The 17,508-nt window shown below is 59.4% G+C and overlaps 2 protein-coding genes across 3 annotated transcripts in view; one reads left to right on the plus strand and one right to left on the minus strand.

The window, feature by feature from the left end:
* Positions 1 to 2,055: 2,055 nt before the first annotated feature.
* DNAJC27 (DnaJ heat shock protein family (Hsp40) member C27) lies at positions 2,056 to 7,943 on the minus strand. The gene is made up of 7 exons (XM_032184678.1): positions 7,732 to 7,943; positions 6,382 to 6,464; positions 5,841 to 5,910; positions 4,988 to 5,152; positions 4,437 to 4,559; positions 4,064 to 4,224; positions 2,056 to 2,879 (listed from the first exon to the last, which is right to left on the minus strand). The coding sequence occupies exons 1-7, from the start codon at positions 7,816 to 7,818 to the stop codon at positions 2,747 to 2,749; spliced, it is 822 nt and encodes a 273-aa protein (XP_032040569.1). The 5' UTR covers positions 7,819 to 7,943; the 3' UTR covers positions 2,056 to 2,746.
* A 587-nt stretch (positions 7,944 to 8,530) lies between these two features.
* Positions 8,531 to 17,508, plus strand: part of EFR3B (EFR3 homolog B) — a 33,630-nt gene continuing 24,652 nt past the window's right edge. The window contains exon 1 of one of the 2 annotated variants that reach the window (XM_032185246.1): positions 8,531 to 8,726. In XM_032185246.1, coding sequence (XP_032041137.1) covers positions 8,711 to 8,726 — 16 coding nt within the window. In that variant the 5' untranslated portion in view covers positions 8,531 to 8,710. Of the gene's footprint in view, positions 8,727 to 11,475; positions 11,498 to 17,508 lie in introns of those variants that run through there. The other variant, XM_032185247.1, reaches the window with a different exon arrangement.

Genomic DNA, 17,508 nt, shown 5'->3' on the forward strand with positions numbered 1-17,508 from the left:
CCCCCCCACCAAGGTCCCCTCCGCCCCTCTCTTTCCCTCCCTCCCGGCTGCGGCAGCGCGGGGAGCGCAGGTGCGGCCCCGCCGCCACCGGGAGCATCCTCCGGTGCCCTCCTCCTCCTCCTCCTCTTCCTCCTCCTCCTCCTGCATCCCCGTGGGGCCGGCCAGGCTCGGGCCCCGAGCTAGCTGGAGGGTTGGGGAGGGGCAGGGGGGCTTTCCCCCGGCCGGGGGAGGGAGCCCACCGCCGGCTGTGGCGGTCCCGGTGCTCGCCCCCCCCCCCGCCCCTACCCCGTTCCCGGTGCGTCCCCGCCTTCCGTAACCCTCTCGCTGCCAAAGTTTTCGGGGGAGGCCCTAAGGAAAGGGGGTTGGGGGGGTGGAAATAGGGTGGTAAGGTTTTGGGAATGAGGGGGAAGAACCGGGGAGGCACGCGGATCCCGTGGGGTTGGCACAGGAGTGGGCGTTGCGGGGTTTTGGGGATGCTCGGAGAGCCCGGGGACAGGTTTGGGGTGTGGGGGAGCTGGAAATGTCCCCCCCCTACACCAGGGGGGGTCCCTGTGTAGTTCCCCAAAATCTCCTCCCCGTCCCAGAGCAGCCAAGACACCCTACAACGTCCCCACGGGGTGCAGAGAGAAGCAAGGCTTCCACCCCTGCGTGTCCCCCTTCACCCAGGCTGCCCAAATCCTGCCCGAATCACCCCAAAGAGGCTGAGACCCCACAGAAAACCTTTTGGGGACGTTCCCTCTCCTCTTTCAGCCGCTGCCTGCTCCCCTCAGGCACTCCTGGAGGTGATTTAAAGCTGATGGAGATGCCCTCCATCAGCTCCGGACCTCTAACGAGAGGCTGTCCCGGCTGCTCTGCCAGAAGTAATTGCTCCTGGGCTGTAATTAAAACCCCAAACGAGGGCAGCGAAGCCGCAGCTCTCCGGAGGCTCCTGGAGTGCTCGGGGTTAGCGCTGTGGGCTCAGCCCAGGGGAAATTTCAGCCCCTGGGCCCAGGTGTGTGCAGGGAACGAGGTTTGAGCAGCAAAAACCTGACCTGGCAGCGGCTGTGGGGGACAGGGTATGGGGCCAACCCCCAAATCCTCGTGTTTTCCCCTCATTTTGGCCCCACCGAGCGCTGGGAAGCAGGTGGGCAGTGCCTGCAGGCACCCCGACGGAGGTTTCCTGTCCTCCCGGCTGGATTTCTGGATGCCAAAGGGAAATTTGGGAATGGGTGAGGAAGGACACAGCCAGCACGGAGATGTGTGCACGGGGGGCGAGGACGGAGCCCCCCCCCCTCACCTCTGGGTGCTCCAGGTCCCCCAAAAACAGCCAGGGAGGGCTGCAGACCCCCACCCTGTCCCTGTGGGGCTGGCAGAGCTGCCTCATTCCCTCGGTGCAGCTCTGCAGGGTTGATTCACAACCTCCAGCACCCCGGAGGGCAGCTCTTCGCCACCAGCCTGGGCCGGAGCAGGCTGGGGAGGAGAGAAATGAGTCAAAAGGGCAATTAAACATTAACAGCCAGCAGCCACGGCGGGGAGGACAGCTCACCGGGCTGCCTTTGTTCCAAAACGGGGGTGGTTGGAGGGGTTTAATTTATAAAAAGAACACAACCTGGAAGGTCAGCGGCGTGGCTAGGTGGGTAAGCGTCGCCAAACAGCGCTCCTCGGCGGAAAGAAAACGCGGAGAAATAGGTTTGGTGGGGAGACGTGGAGCTGTTTTAAGCATTAATCCTTCGTGGCAACACCTCCCCTCTGTTACAGCTGCACCAGGGGAGCAGAAAGTGGCCCCCCAGCAGGATGGCTGGGTTCTTGTGCCCAGAAGGAAGCAGAAACCAGAGCAATGTGAAACGCCGCCGGAATTAAAGTTCCTGAAAGCCTCCTGCCGAGGAGGGGGGGGATCTGCTGCTGATCTACGGCACGTTTTGAAAGGGGGGGGAACACAGAAAAGCTGCCTCGAGTGAGGAAATAAATAAATAAATACAAATTGCACTGACCACAGGAAGAAAAAAAAAATGAAAAGGATAATTTAAGGACACAACCCCCCACCCCTGCCCCTCAGTGGTGTTTTTTTTTTCCCTAACTTCATGTTCTCTCCTTCCCTGCCAACCTCACGCAGCAGCAGGGAAATAAAAGTGGGTGCTGACACAACCACGGGGCCCCAAGGGATCTCCCGTTGGAGGCTGGCAGCCCTCGTGGCCATTGCCTCCCTCGGAATCCCAACAGCTGGATCCCAAAAAGCCCCTCCAGGCACTTTTTGGGGTGACCAGCAATGAATGCCCAAAAGGGGTAGGGGCGCTGCGTCTTTTGGGGTGCTGTCTTACCCGGCCACGCCTAACGTGTTGCCACGGGGGGTGTAACTCCAGAGGGAGCGTGGGGCGTGAGGGGCTGCAGGTTTTGGGGCTCCCCCTGCCAGGTTTAGCTCAGGGAGGTGCTGTGATGAGGCGGGTGCTTGGGGGAAGAGCCTTCATCCTTCCAACGGGACCGTCCTTGGCGCCACAACGATTTGGGGAGGAACTGGACGCTCCCCGGAGCCAGTTCCTTCCCGCAGCAGCAGAGGTTTCCTCGAGCAACCCCTCCTCTTCCTCACGTTGCCACCTGCTCCTTTTATAACACATCCTGAGCACGCTGGGCTCTCGCTCCCCTGCTCGGTGTCCGTGCCAGCGGGTAAATCTGAGGAGGAAGGGGAGCGCCCCACAAGCCTTGGGGCTGACCAGGAGCTAGCTGGGAGGAAGAGGAGGGGAAGATTTCCAGCTCTGAGGGGCTCCGATCCCTACTTGATGTTTTTGAGGAGGGCAGTCCGGGCGTTCACCACGGCTTTGAAGGCGTCTTCGCTGCCGGGAGCCACGCACTTGTCGGGGTGGAGCAGCACGGCCAGCTTCCTGTAGGCTTTGTTCACCTCATCCCTAGGAGATAGCAAAACAGCGACAACAGTGAGGGCTACAAAGCCACAGACAGCCCGGAGCAGCCTTGCTTTGGCTGGAAAAGCACAGTAGGAGACACTTCTGAAGCCTTCCCTCGCTGGCACCACGGTTTTCCAGGCTTTGAAAGTGATGGTGTGGACGAGAAGCTGAGGGAAAGCTCACAGGGCACTTCTCAGCGGGGCGCAAGCAGAGGGAGAGGAGGAGAATCCCTCTCCTGGGGCAGGTATTTTTCCTCTCCACCGTGGAAAAATCCGCGTGCCACGTGCCTGGGTGGCAGCACAGGCAACAGAAAGCTGGGAGGCAGCGTGGGGGCACAAGGAACCCTGACTCATCAAACCACCTACACGTAGGGCGAAGGCACTGCACGTCCCCGCAGCCCTAAAAGCCAAGGGCTGTGCACAAGGGGGCACCTCGTGAGGGAGGGGAGTCCGTCCGGGCTGCTGAGCTCTCCCTGTGGGTGTGAGGGGGCTGGAAAAAGGTTCTGGCTCAGCCCCTGCCTTTCAGAGAGGTGAGGCTCGGAGGATGGGGGAGTCCTGAGTGATGTTAGGCAAAAATCTGCTCTCCTGGTCCTTTATAAAGTGTACGCAAGCATAATTCTTGTGTTTCAAAGAAAAGCAAGGAAGACACAGCCCTGGGGGCTTGTTTTAGCTGCCCGAGCCACACAGCAGAAGTGGCAGATTCAATATCCAACCCCTTACACGAGCAGTGACCAATTCCTAACTAAAAGTTCTCTGAGGAAGACAAGAGAAAGCTCATCTCGTGAGAGAACCGTTACTAAGTGGAAAAGCTGCAATCTCTCTTTGACTACGTGGGCAGCAGCCTCGTGGCAGCCTAAAAGCTTCTCCAGACCTGGAGAGAGCAAGGAAGGTGAAGCTGAGACAGCTCAACCCGGAGGCAGGGCGTGGGGCTGGGCAGCTGGAAGGGCTGCAAGTTCTCACGTTCATCACTCCCCACTTACCTGTTAAAAGGGGAAATTTCATGCTCAGGACAGAGGGTTTCTTTTACAGTGCCCTAATTTTGTGGTTAAACACACACTACTTGTACCTGCCTGCTGTACGAACCACGGTGAGCCGCAGGCAGCTCACCAAGAGACCACAGAAGCTACCAGAAAGATTTCTGGTAGATTACTGGAAGATGACAGGCTGTGAGGCACGAAATCTCCTCACCTGGTGGCTCCGGGCTTGACTCCCAGCATGTCCCAGCTGTCCTTGCTGTTGCGGATCCTACGAATGGCATCCGCCTGCTCTTTGGTGAAGCTGACCCCCACGCTGGAGGGGGGCCGCTTCCCGCCGTTGTCGCACAGGTCGATGATGGCAGAGTAGAAAGTCTGCAGGCACAGGAAGGAGTTAGCAGGAGGGAACGCTAAAATTGGGGGGGAAAAGGGGAAAGTCACGGCTTTCTCCGGGTGGCACTTCACTGCGAAGTTACCTCTAGGGCAGGGGGCTAATAGGTGTTGTGGGATTCGGGAATTTCAGAGGATTTCAGGCCCCCCTGGGTCCATACAGGGTCTGTGCCCTCATGGCCTTCATCCCACGTTACCTGGAACATCTCGTTGATTCCCTCTCCCGTTTGTGCTGATGTCTCGAAGTAAAGGAAGCCCCGGCTCTCTGCCCACAGCCGCCCCTCGCTTTCATCCACGCTGCGGTGCTTGGTGCAGTCGATCTGGAAGGAGAGAAAAGGCAAAGGTCAGAACCTGAGCACGGTCTGCAGTGACAGCTGGAGGAGCACAGCTCTGAAGACAACCACCTAATGATGATCTGGTTGGAGAAGCTGATTTTTTATCCTGAGGAGATGGAGGCAGCAGAGAAAGAAAGCAGAGAAAGTAAAAACGAAAAGGCCTGTGAGAGTTCACATAGCACAGAGATAACGTAGCCGCTGCTTGATCCCTTTCTGACTGATGTGTGGCCACCACATTCTCAAAGCCCTGATGATAGAAGGTCTCTAGTGCTCCTCAAACACAGATCCAGCTCTTCAAACGTCTTCTCTACAACCTAACAGCGTTTCCCTTTTGGAGGGACCTCAACAGCTTGGCTCACACCAGGAACACGAGGAGCCTTGCACCACAGACCTGTCTCCCTGCCGGGCCCTACCTTGTTTGCACAGACAACGAAGACGACGTTGTCCATGTTGCCGTGAGGGCCCAGCTCCTGCTTCATCTCGGCCAGCCACGCGTCCAGCGCATCGAACGACTCCTTCTGGCCGACGTCGTAGACCAGGATGACTCCCTGCGTGTCCTTGTAAAACTCGTTCCTCACCTGCAGGGCCAAAACCAGCTTTTTTTGTTTGTACCAGCAAAAGCTAGGAGAGTAATACCTCACTGGGCTACTCACAGGGGAGCAGACAGCCCATAAAAGACCGATTTTTCACTTATTTTTATTTTCTTTTACTTTTTATATGGGCAGCTAGTGATAGGACAAGGGAGAATGGTTTGAAACTAAAAGGCAGGAGATTTAGATTGGATGTTAGGAGGAAATTCTTTACTATGAGGGTGGTGAAACACTGCAACAGGCTGCCCTGAGGAGCTGTGGGTGCCCCAGCCCTGGGGGTGCCCAAGGCTGGGCTGGATGGGGGTGGGGGAAGGGGTTGTGCCCTGGGCAGAGGTGTTGAAACTCGATGAGTTTTAAGGTCCTTGCCAACCTAAGTCATTCTGTGATGTGACTCTATGAATCTGCACGCACAAAAGAGTGAGGCACAGTGGCAAACAAAGCATCAGACCAATAAACGGGGAGATTGTAAGGTCTGGGAAATGACTGAGAGACCCATTTGTGTGTATTTGTGTGTCCCTGTGGACAAGGCAGCAGGGCAGAGCGAGGATTCAGTGCCAGACCCTGGACCAAGCCCCTCGGGGATGCTGAGGAAAGCTGGCAGGTGCCAAAAAAAATCATGGATGGGCAGGCTGAGGGCAGCTCTGTGGTGTCCTGTCCAGGGCTGAGGCTGCCTTACCTCATAGAAGAACGGGTGCCCCGCCATGTCAAAGATGTTCACTTTGATCTCTCGGTCTCTGATCTGCACTCTGAAAGAACAGGAAGGAAATGCTTGAGAATGCTCTGCCTCAACCTTCGCACAGGCTGTGCCTCCAGATGAATGCTTTTCCTCTGCAGAGAAAGAGCTGGGTGATCAGGGCCAGAGAAATCAATAAGAAATTCTGACTGCGTGGTTTAACGGCCAGAAAATTGTCCCAAGAGCTGCTCGGACAAGGAGGACAGGCCCAGCTCTGGATGTAACATGGCAGTGGGGCTCTGTGCTACCAGAGGAAGGTGAAATGCAGATTATCTGATGTGGGAAACTAACGCAGCAGAGCCTGGCTGCCCTGCACTCCACAGCATGCCCAGCTCAGTGCCACGAGGATATCCAGGAGCAGCAGGACACAGGACAGACCCACCCCACATTTTCCCTTTGTCCCCTGCAGCAGACACCTCGCTGACCCCCCAGAAACTCCCGCACGACGTGGCTCACCCCAGCTCCTCACCACAAAGATACTCACTTGGTGACGCCATAGTCGATACCGATGGTCGCCAGGTATTTGGGAACGAATCTCTTCTCGCAGTAGCGCTTTATAATGCAGCTCTGGGAGGAAGGAAGAGGGAAAATCTCACCAGGAGGACACGGTCACGTTAATGCTGAATTAGCCGACAGCCTTCAGCCTGCTGGGTGGCTGCGGAGACATTTTCTGCCCTAAGTCCCTAAACCAAGTACTTAACTCACAACCAAAGTATCAATAATTACCAGGAGCAGCTTTCTTTCTGTAAAAAGAAGGGAAGTTTGGGATTCCAGCCCTGGGTGTTTGTTATCCCTTAAGCATTTGGAAGAGAAAGAGCCCCGGGCTTAGCCTCAGGGCGCATCTCAGTAAAGAGGTGGCTGCTGAGCGAGACTGAGGGAGCTGTGGGCATGTCAGAAGGGGAGATCTAAGGGAAATTTAAGGAGATTTAAGGGAAAACCACACTGTCCAGGCACCTCTTACCCGGCAAAAGGTTCTGCAGAGCCAGGCAAGGCCACATCTGCTGCTTTCATGGCTGTGCAGGCAGAATGCGAAGCCTGTATTTGCAGGTACGAGTGCCACAAAACTCTTGAGGGGATTTATTCCCCTATTTAAAACCCGTTTGTTGACATGGGGAAGCCAGAGCCCCCAAAATTTCGGGGAACACCTCAGGCTGCCTGCTCAGGCTGTTAAAAAAACGCATTTAGGGACCCAAAGGATCCCCACCAGCCCTGGTTCTGCCCTGACTGGGAGGTGAGCCCCTGTTTGTGAGAGGAATTTCGCTGCTGTGGGCCTCGAGGACAGAAATGCCTCAGGGATTTGCGCTCACGCTGTTTTGGGGAAACATTCGAGGTTTTTCGCTCTCTGACAGGCACTCGCCTGCCCCGAGGGGACTTTAAGGTGTTAGATGTTTAAAGAACTTTTATTTTATTTATTTAACACAGGGGGAGGGCAGCACTTGAGAGAAAAACCCGGCTGGGAGCCCCCCACCAAGGCCAGACCCTCAGGGCCGCGGGGTTCCCTCAGACGGGGCCGGGTGCCGGCCATCGGGCCTTGGCCATGGGCGCCGCCATGACACCCGCTGGGCGCCGCCATGACACCCGCCCGCAGCCGTACAAACCCGCCCTCCCCCCAACCGCAGCCAATAAGAGCCGCGCATCCACGCGTGGCCCCGCCCCCTCCGCTGTCAATCACGAAGCCTCTCACCAACCTTCCGTACGCAGCGAGCCGCTCTGATTGGCTCCCCGACTTGCCAGCGCGGCGGCCAATCCGCGACCCCCATAGCGGGGCAGCCCGCTCCCCGATTGGCCAGCGCGCCCGTCCTTCATCTCCCTCCAGCCAATCGCGCCGCCTCACCTTGCCCACCTCCGCGTTGCCCATGGAGATGACTTTAATCCGGAGCGGTTTGCGCGGCTCCTTCCGCTTCGGCGCGTTCGCCTCCATGGCGGCGGCGGCGACAGCGGCGACAACAGCGGCGGCGGCGACAACGGCGACTTTAGGCCGCGGCGGGGAGCGGGGCCGGGGCCTCCTCAGCGCCCTGCGCCGCCGCTCGCGCGACACTTCCGGGTTCTTCCCCTCTACCCCCGCCGCGTCTCCATAGCAACGGCGGCAGGCGGAGATCTCGCGAGATTTGGCGGGAGTTGCGGTTCGCGCCTCTCTGACGGGGAGGGGGGAGGGGCCCCCTCAGAGCCCCCCTCAGGGTCCCCCTCAGGGCTTTGGGGCTCGCCTGGAGCCGTTTCTGGGGCTTCCTGCGGCTTTTTAGTGCTCCTTGGGGCTTATAAAAGAATTGGGGAGGGTTTTTGGTCAGTCGGGTGTTGGTAGGAGGAGGGGGAATGGTTTTAAAGCCGAGGGGGTGGTTTGGGTTAGGGGGTGAGGGATCCTCCCCTCAGGGGGTGCTGAGGGGCTGCCCAGGGATTTCTCGTCCCTGAGGTGTTTTTGAGGCCAGGTTGGATGAAATCTTGAGCCTCTTCTGAAAAGGAAGTGGTGGGGAGCTGGGGGTCAGCCTCTTCTCACAGGTAACCAGTGATAGGAGCAGAGGGAATGGCCTCAAGTTGTGCCAGGGGAGGTTCAGGTGGGAAATGAGGAGACATTTCTGTCAGAAAGAGCAGTCAGGCCTTGGGACGGGTTGCCCAGGGAGGTGGTGGAGTCCCCGTCCCTGGGGGTGTTCGAGGAGAGGTTGGACGTGGTGCTTGGGGACAGGGTTTGGTGGTGATGTTGTTAGTAGGGTTTGGTCTTGGTTAGGGGCCATTGGGCAGCCGTCCCCAGGGCGCTGTGTTGTAATTAACAGCTTTAATTGCTCGTTCTAGGGCCTGATGGGGAGGAGCAGCCCTGCATCATGCCTCGAAGACAAGGTAACAGGAGGGGGACACGACGGCTCTGCAACTGCACCTTCCCCAGTCTGGGTGGCACCAGTGAGAAGGGGATTTATGGACACCAGCAGGGCTGCGTCCCCCTTGGAGGTGGCTCATAAGGAGCTGCTGGGGGTTTTGAGCCCCCTTTCTTCAATCACCTCACGGTCAGGAGATCCCACAGCAGGGGCCACGTGGTTTGAGCACCTCTCAGCTCTTTGGGACTTTGCTGTCACAGCAGAGATGGACCTGAGAGGGTTTTCCTCTCCCAAACTCCTGCTGGGAGCACATGTCAGGTTTTGGGAGTTCCTGTCTGGAACAGGGGGTGGCAGGGCACCTGGAAAGGTGAGGAAAGGGATTTTATTGTACAAAATTTGGGAACACACTGGCTGCACACACTGCCACCACCTCCTCACAGGCACCGGGGCTGCGGTGGGGATCCCTGGTGCGTGCCATGGACGAGGGGCGTTGGGTGTTGAGTCCTCGCCGCCCCTTTTGGCTTCCTCCTGAGTGGCAGCGAGGAGCTGCTCTGACAGATCTGTTATGGGCAGTTTGGGAACCTGCTGCCTCGTTATCTGTTCTCATAAATCTTTGCCGAAAGCGCCCCGCTGTTACACGGCTCGGGGTGTTTTATGGCTCCAGCTCTGCTCTTCGTCTTCACGTCACCTTATCTTGAGGTTTGTTCTTTATCTTGCGTTCGTGCTTCATCTTCCTGCTGTCCGGCCGCTGGATGGAAGCAGGCACAACGCTCTGTGGTGCTGCGAGCCCGTCCCTTTAACCCTTTCTCCGTGGGTCCTACGCATCTACGTCGAGTTATTTCTGCTCATAGGGATGTTCATGGGTCTTGGAAACCTCTCTGGGAGCAGAGTGGTGTGAGAAAGGGGGAAATTGGGATTTCCTTCCAGCCTGGCTCAACTGTGTCCTTTGTTTGGCACAGAGGACGAAGAAAGGTTGTTTTATTCCCTTGTTTTACGACCAGATATAAATCCTCTGTGGGGTTTTCTCTGGGCTGGGAGGGATGGAGCCCCTCTGTATAGGGGCAGGAGGTGGAGGAAGGTCGTTTTAACACCACACCAACGTCTTCTGTGAGTCCAGGCAGCATAAGGGACTGGGATACGGTACCAGACACCATACCAACAGCTCTAGGGATAAATGATTTATCTCTCAATAACGGAGCAGTAATAAATACGGAGCAGCAGTGCAATTACCCGGGTCTTAATGACAACAAACGCAATAATTCACTAATCCTGGGCTGGGCTTCGCAGCTGGGCATGCAGCGACTTCCTCGGGGATCCTCGTGCCCGGGAAGGGGATCCTCGTGCAAGAAGCACCACGAGGAGCATCAGGGCACGAGAACAGCCCGACGGGGCCGCTGTGGGCACAAGAACAGATCCGGGTGTGGGAGATCCACCACGAACACCCCGAGGGGGCTGCAGGAGCAGCTCCGGGGAGTCCTCCCGTGGGTCTGGGGCTCGGTTCTACCCCTGGCACGTGGCTGGTGGAAGGCTGCAGGGCTCGGTGCCGGCGACCCCGCTGCGGCTGCTGCTGCTGCAGCAGCTCCGTGTCCATGGAAACAGCTGCGGGAGGAAGGAAGGAGGGAGCAGACGGGGCCGGGGACACACGGACGTGCCTGACAAAGGAGGTGGCCGGGGTGAGAGGCTCCCCGTTGTCACCACAAGTCCCCAAGGGCCCGGAGCTGAGCAGCCCTCGGTGCCCCGTGTGCCGTGCTGAGCTCGGCACCGCGGTTCTGAGCCCAAAGAGGGGACGGGGCCACTCGTCCTGACCCTATCCCCAAATAATTTGGCGTTTCTTCCCCCCTGCTGGCAGGGGGAGAGGCTGGAGGTCGGCTGGATCCCAGCTGGTGACTGTGAGGGACCCTTCAGGGCGAGGCTGGAGTGCGTCGGGGTCCCCGTGGTGGCACGACCCAGCGTGGCGATGACAGGTAGGGCCCGACGGGGGCGGTGCTGGCGGTGGGGAGGGTTTGAGCCTTCTCCATCCTCGTCTGGTGCCATAAATCAGGAGGAGGAAGGTCCCGGGGGCAGCCTGGACCCGCACCCCGAATCAGGGCAGGCTGCTCGCGTCCAGCTTGGCTCGTTGAGGCTCTGTGGGGTTTCTCCAGTGGTGACAGATTTAGGGGTTCGCAGCTGCCCTGGGTGTTTTGGGGCGAAGCTGAGGGGACCTCGGGGCTCCTGGTGGCGACTGGGGTTGGGGCTGTGGCTACCACCATGTCCCCAAAGGGCCACTGTCCCAATGACCCTTTGCAGCGAGCTGATGGTCCCAAATCCTTCCAAACTAAGGGGCGAGGGTGTGTGGGGCAGGAGGATTTGCCCTCCTCACCACGTTTTACCCCACATTTTAGGTTTTTGATTTACCCCGGGCTGAGCAGAGCTGCTCGGGAGCCCCTCGATGTGATGACCACCGCGTGTTCCCCCCCCAAATCCCCAGGGAACGTGTCTCCACCACCCGGGGAGCCCCCAGCGTGGCTTCAACTCCCCAAAATATTTTAATTAACACCTAATTGCCCTGCGAGCAGGCAGAGGGGACGGACCCTACGGTCTCTGGGGGTCCCTCCCAACCCCAAGGCGGGGGGCACCAGCCTTTTTTAGTGGGGTTTTGGCCGTGCTGAACCGAGCCGAGGCGTGCCAGGGGCGGGCGCTGCAGCCGTGCCTGCGGGAGGAGCCGCTGCGGTGCCGCCCCCCCCCACTCCCCTCCCGGTGCCGCCCCCGGCCGGCAAATCGAGCCGAGCCGAGCCGGGCCAGCAGCAGCGATGTACGGTGAGTGCCTGCGGAACCGGGCGGGGGTCGTGCGAGACCCCCGATTTGGGTTTAGGGCACCTCAGCCGGGCTCTGAGCCCCCCTACCCCGTGCGCCCCCACTCCGGTGTTTTTTTGGGGGGGCTCGTCCTGTACCGGGCCTGGATCCCCACCCCTCCTTTGCTGGGGGTGTCCCCTTTTTGGGGTGGAGGGATCCTGGTTTTGTATAGGGCCGTGCACCACGCTGTTTTCTGCGGGGTGCCCCCCTCGGGGGCGTTTGGGGGAGCCTCGGTCCTATATAGGGCTTTGTGATCCCAGAGTGGCTGGGGGGTGCCTCCTGTTTGGGATGGGGGCACCTCCGTCCTGGGCACGCCCCCAGTTATTGGGGGGTGACCGCTTTTTAGGGCCTGGGGGGGGACTTTGGTCTGTTATAGGGCCATGCATCCCCTTGGTTACTGTGGGCGACCCTCTTTGGGGTTGGGACACACAGGGTGGTCCCATAAAGGGCCGTACGCCCCCTTTATCAGTGGGGCATTGAGGGGGGGATCTTTTAACCTCCCCCCTCCCCATTAACCACATCAGCAGCCCAGGTTCTTGGGGTCGCCTCCTCCCCGGGACAGGGAGGGAAAGCTCCTTTATGGGACCGCTGACCCCAGATTATAGGGGAAATCTCCCAGTCCTTTGTGTGGGGCTCTCCAGCTCCACCTGGTTACCTGGGGAGAGGTGTCCCACACCCCCCAACCCCATACCCCATACCAGGAGAGATTTGTCCCTGTAAATCACCCCCAGCTGCCATACTGGGGACTTGCTGATCCCGACGCAGAGCTCGGCCCTATATACACCCCCATGACCCCAAAGCCAGCGGGGTGATGCTGGGTGGAACGGGGAGCAGCTGGCCGAGCAGCTGGCCGCCCCCCCTCCGCTGGGGGCTGCGCTAAGCTGCCGGGAGATTTTTGGGAAGGGCTCGGGGGGTGGCAGCGGGCTCTTAAATCCTCCCTCCCCGCTCCCCGAGCATCCTTCCCGGGGCCGTCGGCGCTGCAGAGATGGGAACCCCAACCCCGGAGCCCCCCGTTTGTGGGGTGGCTGCCGGCTGAGCCCCTTCTCAGCGAGGAGCTGCGGTGCCGGGGGTGAGTGCGGCGTGGGCACGGGGCTTCCCCTCCCCTCCTGCGTGATGGGGTGCTCGATTTTAGGGCTCACACGGAGCTGGGACGTTTTGGGGTTGCTGCACAGCAGGAATAGGAGCGGAGCCTGCGGGTTTGGGAGCGGATTTTCCAACCCTGCGGGGAGGGAAGCCGAGGCGGGACGCTCGGTTTCCTTTCCTCCCTTCTCCTCGTCACGGTGCTGCCTCCGTTGAGTCATTCAGGTCTCCCAGCTGGTATTTTTCCACCCGCAGAACCCCCGGGGGGGTTCGTTTCCTTCCCCTCCTCGCCCTGGGGCAGCTGGTGGCGAGGTTGCCACGAGCCCTGGCTGCTGCCCCCGGTAGCAGAGCCCGGCCACGGATGGCAGCAGCGCCCCAAAAGGGAGCGGCGAGACCCCAAAAGCCCCCCAAAGTATTGGGGTTGCGGCGTGCTCGGCCCCTGGCTGCCCGCGGGGAGGTGCCCCCGTGCCAAATCTACCCCCAGCTCCTCCTCTAGCATCTCGGGGGGGTGCCCCCACTCCAAAACCCACACTTTAGGGGATGTCCCCGCTCCGAAATCCGCCGGGTTTCCTCCCGGGATGTAGCGTGAGGAAGGGCAGAGCGTCCCCAGGGGACCTGAATGTGAATTTGAGGACAAACGCTCGGTCCCTTCGCCCGGAGCCGGGCGCTGCTGCAGCTCGCGGGCTTGGAAAGCTTCCAGCAGCTGGCAGAGAGCTCCGTGGGATGCTCGGGCTGCAAGGTGCAGTGGGGATGCAGGGGATTATCCGTATCTCTTTAATCTCTCTTTTAACCAGCTCTTGGTTTGCGGGAGAGATTAGATTAGGGTTTGGGGGGGGAATTTTGGGGCAGGCGTCCTGCCCGCAGAGCATTTTTGGGACCTGCCTGCCTCCCGGGGAGGTGTTTGGGGGGTGTGATGCCCTCCCGCCCTGCGCCTCCATCCCTCTAATCCCACAGCGCTGGCATTCGCGTGGCCGAGGCGAGGTTTTGGGGGAGTTCTGCCTGATTTCTCCCCGCTTTTGGTTTCCTTTCCCAGCCTTTGGTGAAAATATGGGAACTGAGAGCTCCGAGCCCAGCCTGGGCAGCCGGCGTTGCGTGGATTTGTGAGCCCGGCCTTCAGGCTGCTCTTCCACCTCCCGTGCGAGCTCAGGGATTAGCTTCTCCTTGGGATATTTCATGCCACAGGAGCTGGGGTGCTGCCGAACAGGGTTGCCCTGTTTTTGGGGGGCTCTCTGATCCCAATTTTGGGGAAAACCCATGCTTTTGCGCCCTGGTTTGTGCGCCGAGCCTTCAATCTGCAATCCGTGCCGCTGAGGGGCTCCGGGAACGGCTTCACAATCAGAGAGTAGGCTGAGAGCCGGGAACGCCGGGCATGGGATGGATTTTATGGTCCCGTGGGGGCTTCCCAGCGGGATTTCACCATCCCCTGCTCCTTTTTGGCAGCCCTGGAGCCCCGTTGGAGCTGCGGCCGGCCTCGGGAGCCCTACCCAACCCGGGCAGCCACCGGGTTTGTTTCCACCACGCTCCCTCCCTGCGCTTTGTGCCGGCACGAGCTGCCTCCTCCCACCCCAGAGGAGCTGGAAATAGAGGTTCCCTTTTTTATTTTTTTTTTGTTTTTTTTTCGGCAGCAGGGGGAACCAGGCTTTTTGGCTGCCCGGGGAGGAGGCGGCGCAGACGGGTGGGCGCCAGCGAGGTCCCTGCGAGCCGTCTGGGGCTGCCGGCGTGCCACTGAGCCCCAGCCAGCAGCCGATGGGTTCTGCGCTGAATAAATCGCCCTCGGTGGGACCCGGATGGCTCAGCAGGGGAACGTGAAGTGCAATTAAGCTCTCTCTTTTCTCTTTTTTTCCCCCTTCTTCTGTGCTTTTTAACTAAACGATCCGCAAATTAATTCAGCGCCCGCGGAGGAGAAGGGGCTGTTGGTGGTGCCGGAGGCTTTCCCGAGCTGCTTCGTGCTAAAACCTCGAGGGCTGCGGTCGTGGCCACGGCTTTATTTTGGGCTCAAACCAAACGACATCTGGCAGAATTTGACATCTGCACTGAGGGACGGGGCCGGTGCCAGGCCAGTAGCTGGCATGGCTCGCCTCGAAGCTCATCAAGCCCGACAGCTCCAGGGCTCTGGTGCTGTTGCACAAGCGCTAATTGCAGGAGCAGACGCCGCCGAGCTCTCGGGGTGCCCGGAGTTGTTCCCCCTCCGCGGGGGCTGCCACCAGCCCAGGAAAAGGGTGGAGGAAAGCGTGGCCGCGGTGCTTTCATCTCACTTCTCTCTCTGTGAGGCTGTTTGGTTACGATTTCTGCCCAAGCTGCGGGCTTTGATTTAGCAAATCCTGAGGAAATGGGGAACCACGGGAACGTGGCTGGTCAGCAGCTCCCATCAAACCTCGCTGCGTTGCTGTTAAACACTCAAAAATCATTCTTATTTTCTTTTTTTTTAAAACCCTTCCCAACTTGCAAACCTTCCCGTGGCCTCTGTGCCGTGTGGGCTCGCAGAATAAACCCAGCTCTTAATTAAGCAGATTTTTGGGGGCTGTGGACCTTAACCCAGCTCTTAACCAAGCAGATTTTTGGAGGCTGCCTTCTGCGTGCAGGACCTGGACCAAAACCACCTCATCCACGCCGTGCCCAGCGAGCGTCTCGCGTCCAGGAGCCCTGCTGCTAGCTGGGGCCGGCGTTTTGAGTGAAATTTCCTGCTATTTAAGCTCTTTCCTCCCCCAAATCTCCCTCTGCCCTGCGTTGTGTAATGAAACCGGCCGCCCCTTAAGGCGCTTAACTCCCCTTCTCCTCTCCTCCCCGCGTGCCGGGTCCGTGGCACCGAGCTCCCTGCCCTCAACGCGCGGCTTCCCCCGCGTGCAGTGTGGTTTTAATGCCCGGCCTTAATCACCGCAGGGAAATATTAATTAATCTGCCTGCTGCTGGAGCTTGGCGTGCCTGCAGGGGTGTCGGGCCGGCGGGCTGAGCTGGTGAAGCGTAAAAAATGGATGGCCAAAGGGGTGCGGGCTGCCAGCGGGGCTGATTTGTGTCCCCCTGCATATTGTGGGGTCCTTAAAGCTGCATTTGGTGCCTCGGCTCATTTCTTATTTGCTGCCAGTGCCTGGAAATGTTTCTCAGGCCCTTGGAGATGTGGCTCCCTGCAGCTGGCGCCGCTTCTCGCTGTGGTCAGAGGTTTTGGGTCTTCTGCAACGCCCCCCAAAGCGTTTTTGCTGTCCCCCAAAGTGTTTTTGCTCACGGCTTTTCCATCCAGCCTTCGGAGCCCGATGCTGGCTCTCCTCACAGGACGCTTTGATGATGCCCTCTGAAGGATGAGCGGCGATTGAGGAGCAGGGAGCAAGCTGCAGCCACACAGCCCGAGCCTTTCGGGGAGCTCGGGAGCTGTTAATTACCATCAGGGCATCCCCTAACGAGCAGAACTGGGGGGCCGAGCCGCATTTAGCCCCTTCCCCAGCTCTGCCTGCCCCATGAGATGTGTCTGCGGGGGTCTCTCACCTTTTTACGGCTGCTCTTCCTTTGCATGGGGATGCAAATCGCTGATTTCGTACCTTCCCCAATAATTTCTCCCCTCTTGACGTGACCTGGGGCTCCCAGCTCCATCCAACCCTACAGGGACCGGGACCAAAAAAGTCTCCGGGCCAGCCCCAATATCACTCGGTGACATTTCTCCCATCACCATGCCTCGGAGATCTCACCCTGTGCCCCAGGCAGGATTACCCAAAGCAAAGAGGGAGCTGGAAGCCGGGCACAGAGGAGGCTCTCACGTCGGGCACGTAAATGGGATTTGGCTAAGGGGATTAGGGGAAGGTGGCTGGTTCGGGGTGTGGGGACAGCACCGTGCTCCCTGCCTCCGGGCCCCTTTTCCTACCCGGAGCTGAGCGAGCGACCTTCGCGGCGTATTAGATTTAACGAGGGATTTTGCTTGATTTAATTAAGATTTATTTGCAATCAGCCGGAGTGCCCTTATTAAGTAAATTCTGCGTAAGGCGTCTGGGAGGCTTTCTGGTGGGGTTTGTCGCCGGCGTGCTGCTGAAATAGGAAGAGGGGAGGGGGTTTGTGGGGAAAGGGTCGAGGTCAGCGCGTGGTGGGAGGGTGTGTGGCTGTGTCCCGGTCTCCTCTGGCTGCTCTGCCATCCCAAAAGCCCCCGTTACAGCTGGGACCCTATAATTATCCCCAATTAGATCAATTTTCTCGGATCTATCAAAGCAAAAGGCCCTTTTGGCTTGCTTCGCCCCCTGGTGAGAGCACGGACGTGACCTGAGAGCGGCGAGGAGCCCAAAAAGTGACCCTGGGGGGGCAGCGAGGCAGAGGTGACACCCGCGACATCACACACATTTTCGGGGTGCCGGCAGGAGCCCCAAGTTTGTGGGTTCCCCCACAAGGAGGGGGTCAAATTGTGTTTCTTTGTGCGTCAGTTTGCCCATTCTTGAAGAAAATTGATGTCCGTGGCTGCCGGCAGGAGGAGAGCACACGGCACCGCGCGGGTCCATCCTCGCTCCTTCCCCATCCCATCGTCTTTTGGGGTCATCTTTTGGGGTCATCTTTTGGGCTCAGCCGCGACCCGCCGAGCCTCCCCCTCATTATCTCTGCCCGTGCTGCTCGTTAGCCAGCAGCGCTAACGAGGGGCAAGCTTCAGGCCCTGGGGACCTCGCCGAACCCACCCCCTGCACCTCGTACCCCCGAAAGCTGCTCCCCAAACCCCCCGGCTCCCCACCCACCCACCCCCGCCGGCGGAGCCGAGCCAGCGCCGTGTTCCCAGCTGCCATCGGAGCCGCCTCGGTGACTCAGCAGCCGCGCTGAAAGCTCCCTTATTTATTGAAACGCCCGCTCCCCGGCTGAGCATCGCCCCGCAGCGATGCCTCCGCCGCTTCTCTGCCTCCTCTCGCGGCGCTGCGGGGCCGAGAGCGACCCCC

The sequence above is a fragment of the Aythya fuligula genome, chromosome 3 (genome assembly GCF_009819795.1).
Source record: "Aythya fuligula isolate bAytFul2 chromosome 3, bAytFul2.pri, whole genome shotgun sequence".
NCBI lineage: Eukaryota > Metazoa > Chordata > Aves > Anseriformes > Anatidae > Aythya > Aythya fuligula.

Bases quoted from the DNA above. Each gene is read 5' to 3' on its own strand.
- DNAJC27 (XM_032184678.1), bottom strand. From the start codon at position 7,818: ATGGAGGCGAACGCGCCGAAGCGGAAGGAGCCGCGCAAACCGCTCCGG. The intron at 4,560-4,987 runs GTAGGGCCCGGC...CTCTCCTTCCAG, and splicing joins TCGTTGTCTGTGCAAACAAG to ATCGACTGCACCAAGCACCG. The intron at 4,225-4,436 runs GTAACGTGGGAT...CTGTGCCTGCAG, and splicing joins GAATCAACGAGATGTTCCAG to ACTTTCTACTCTGCCATCAT.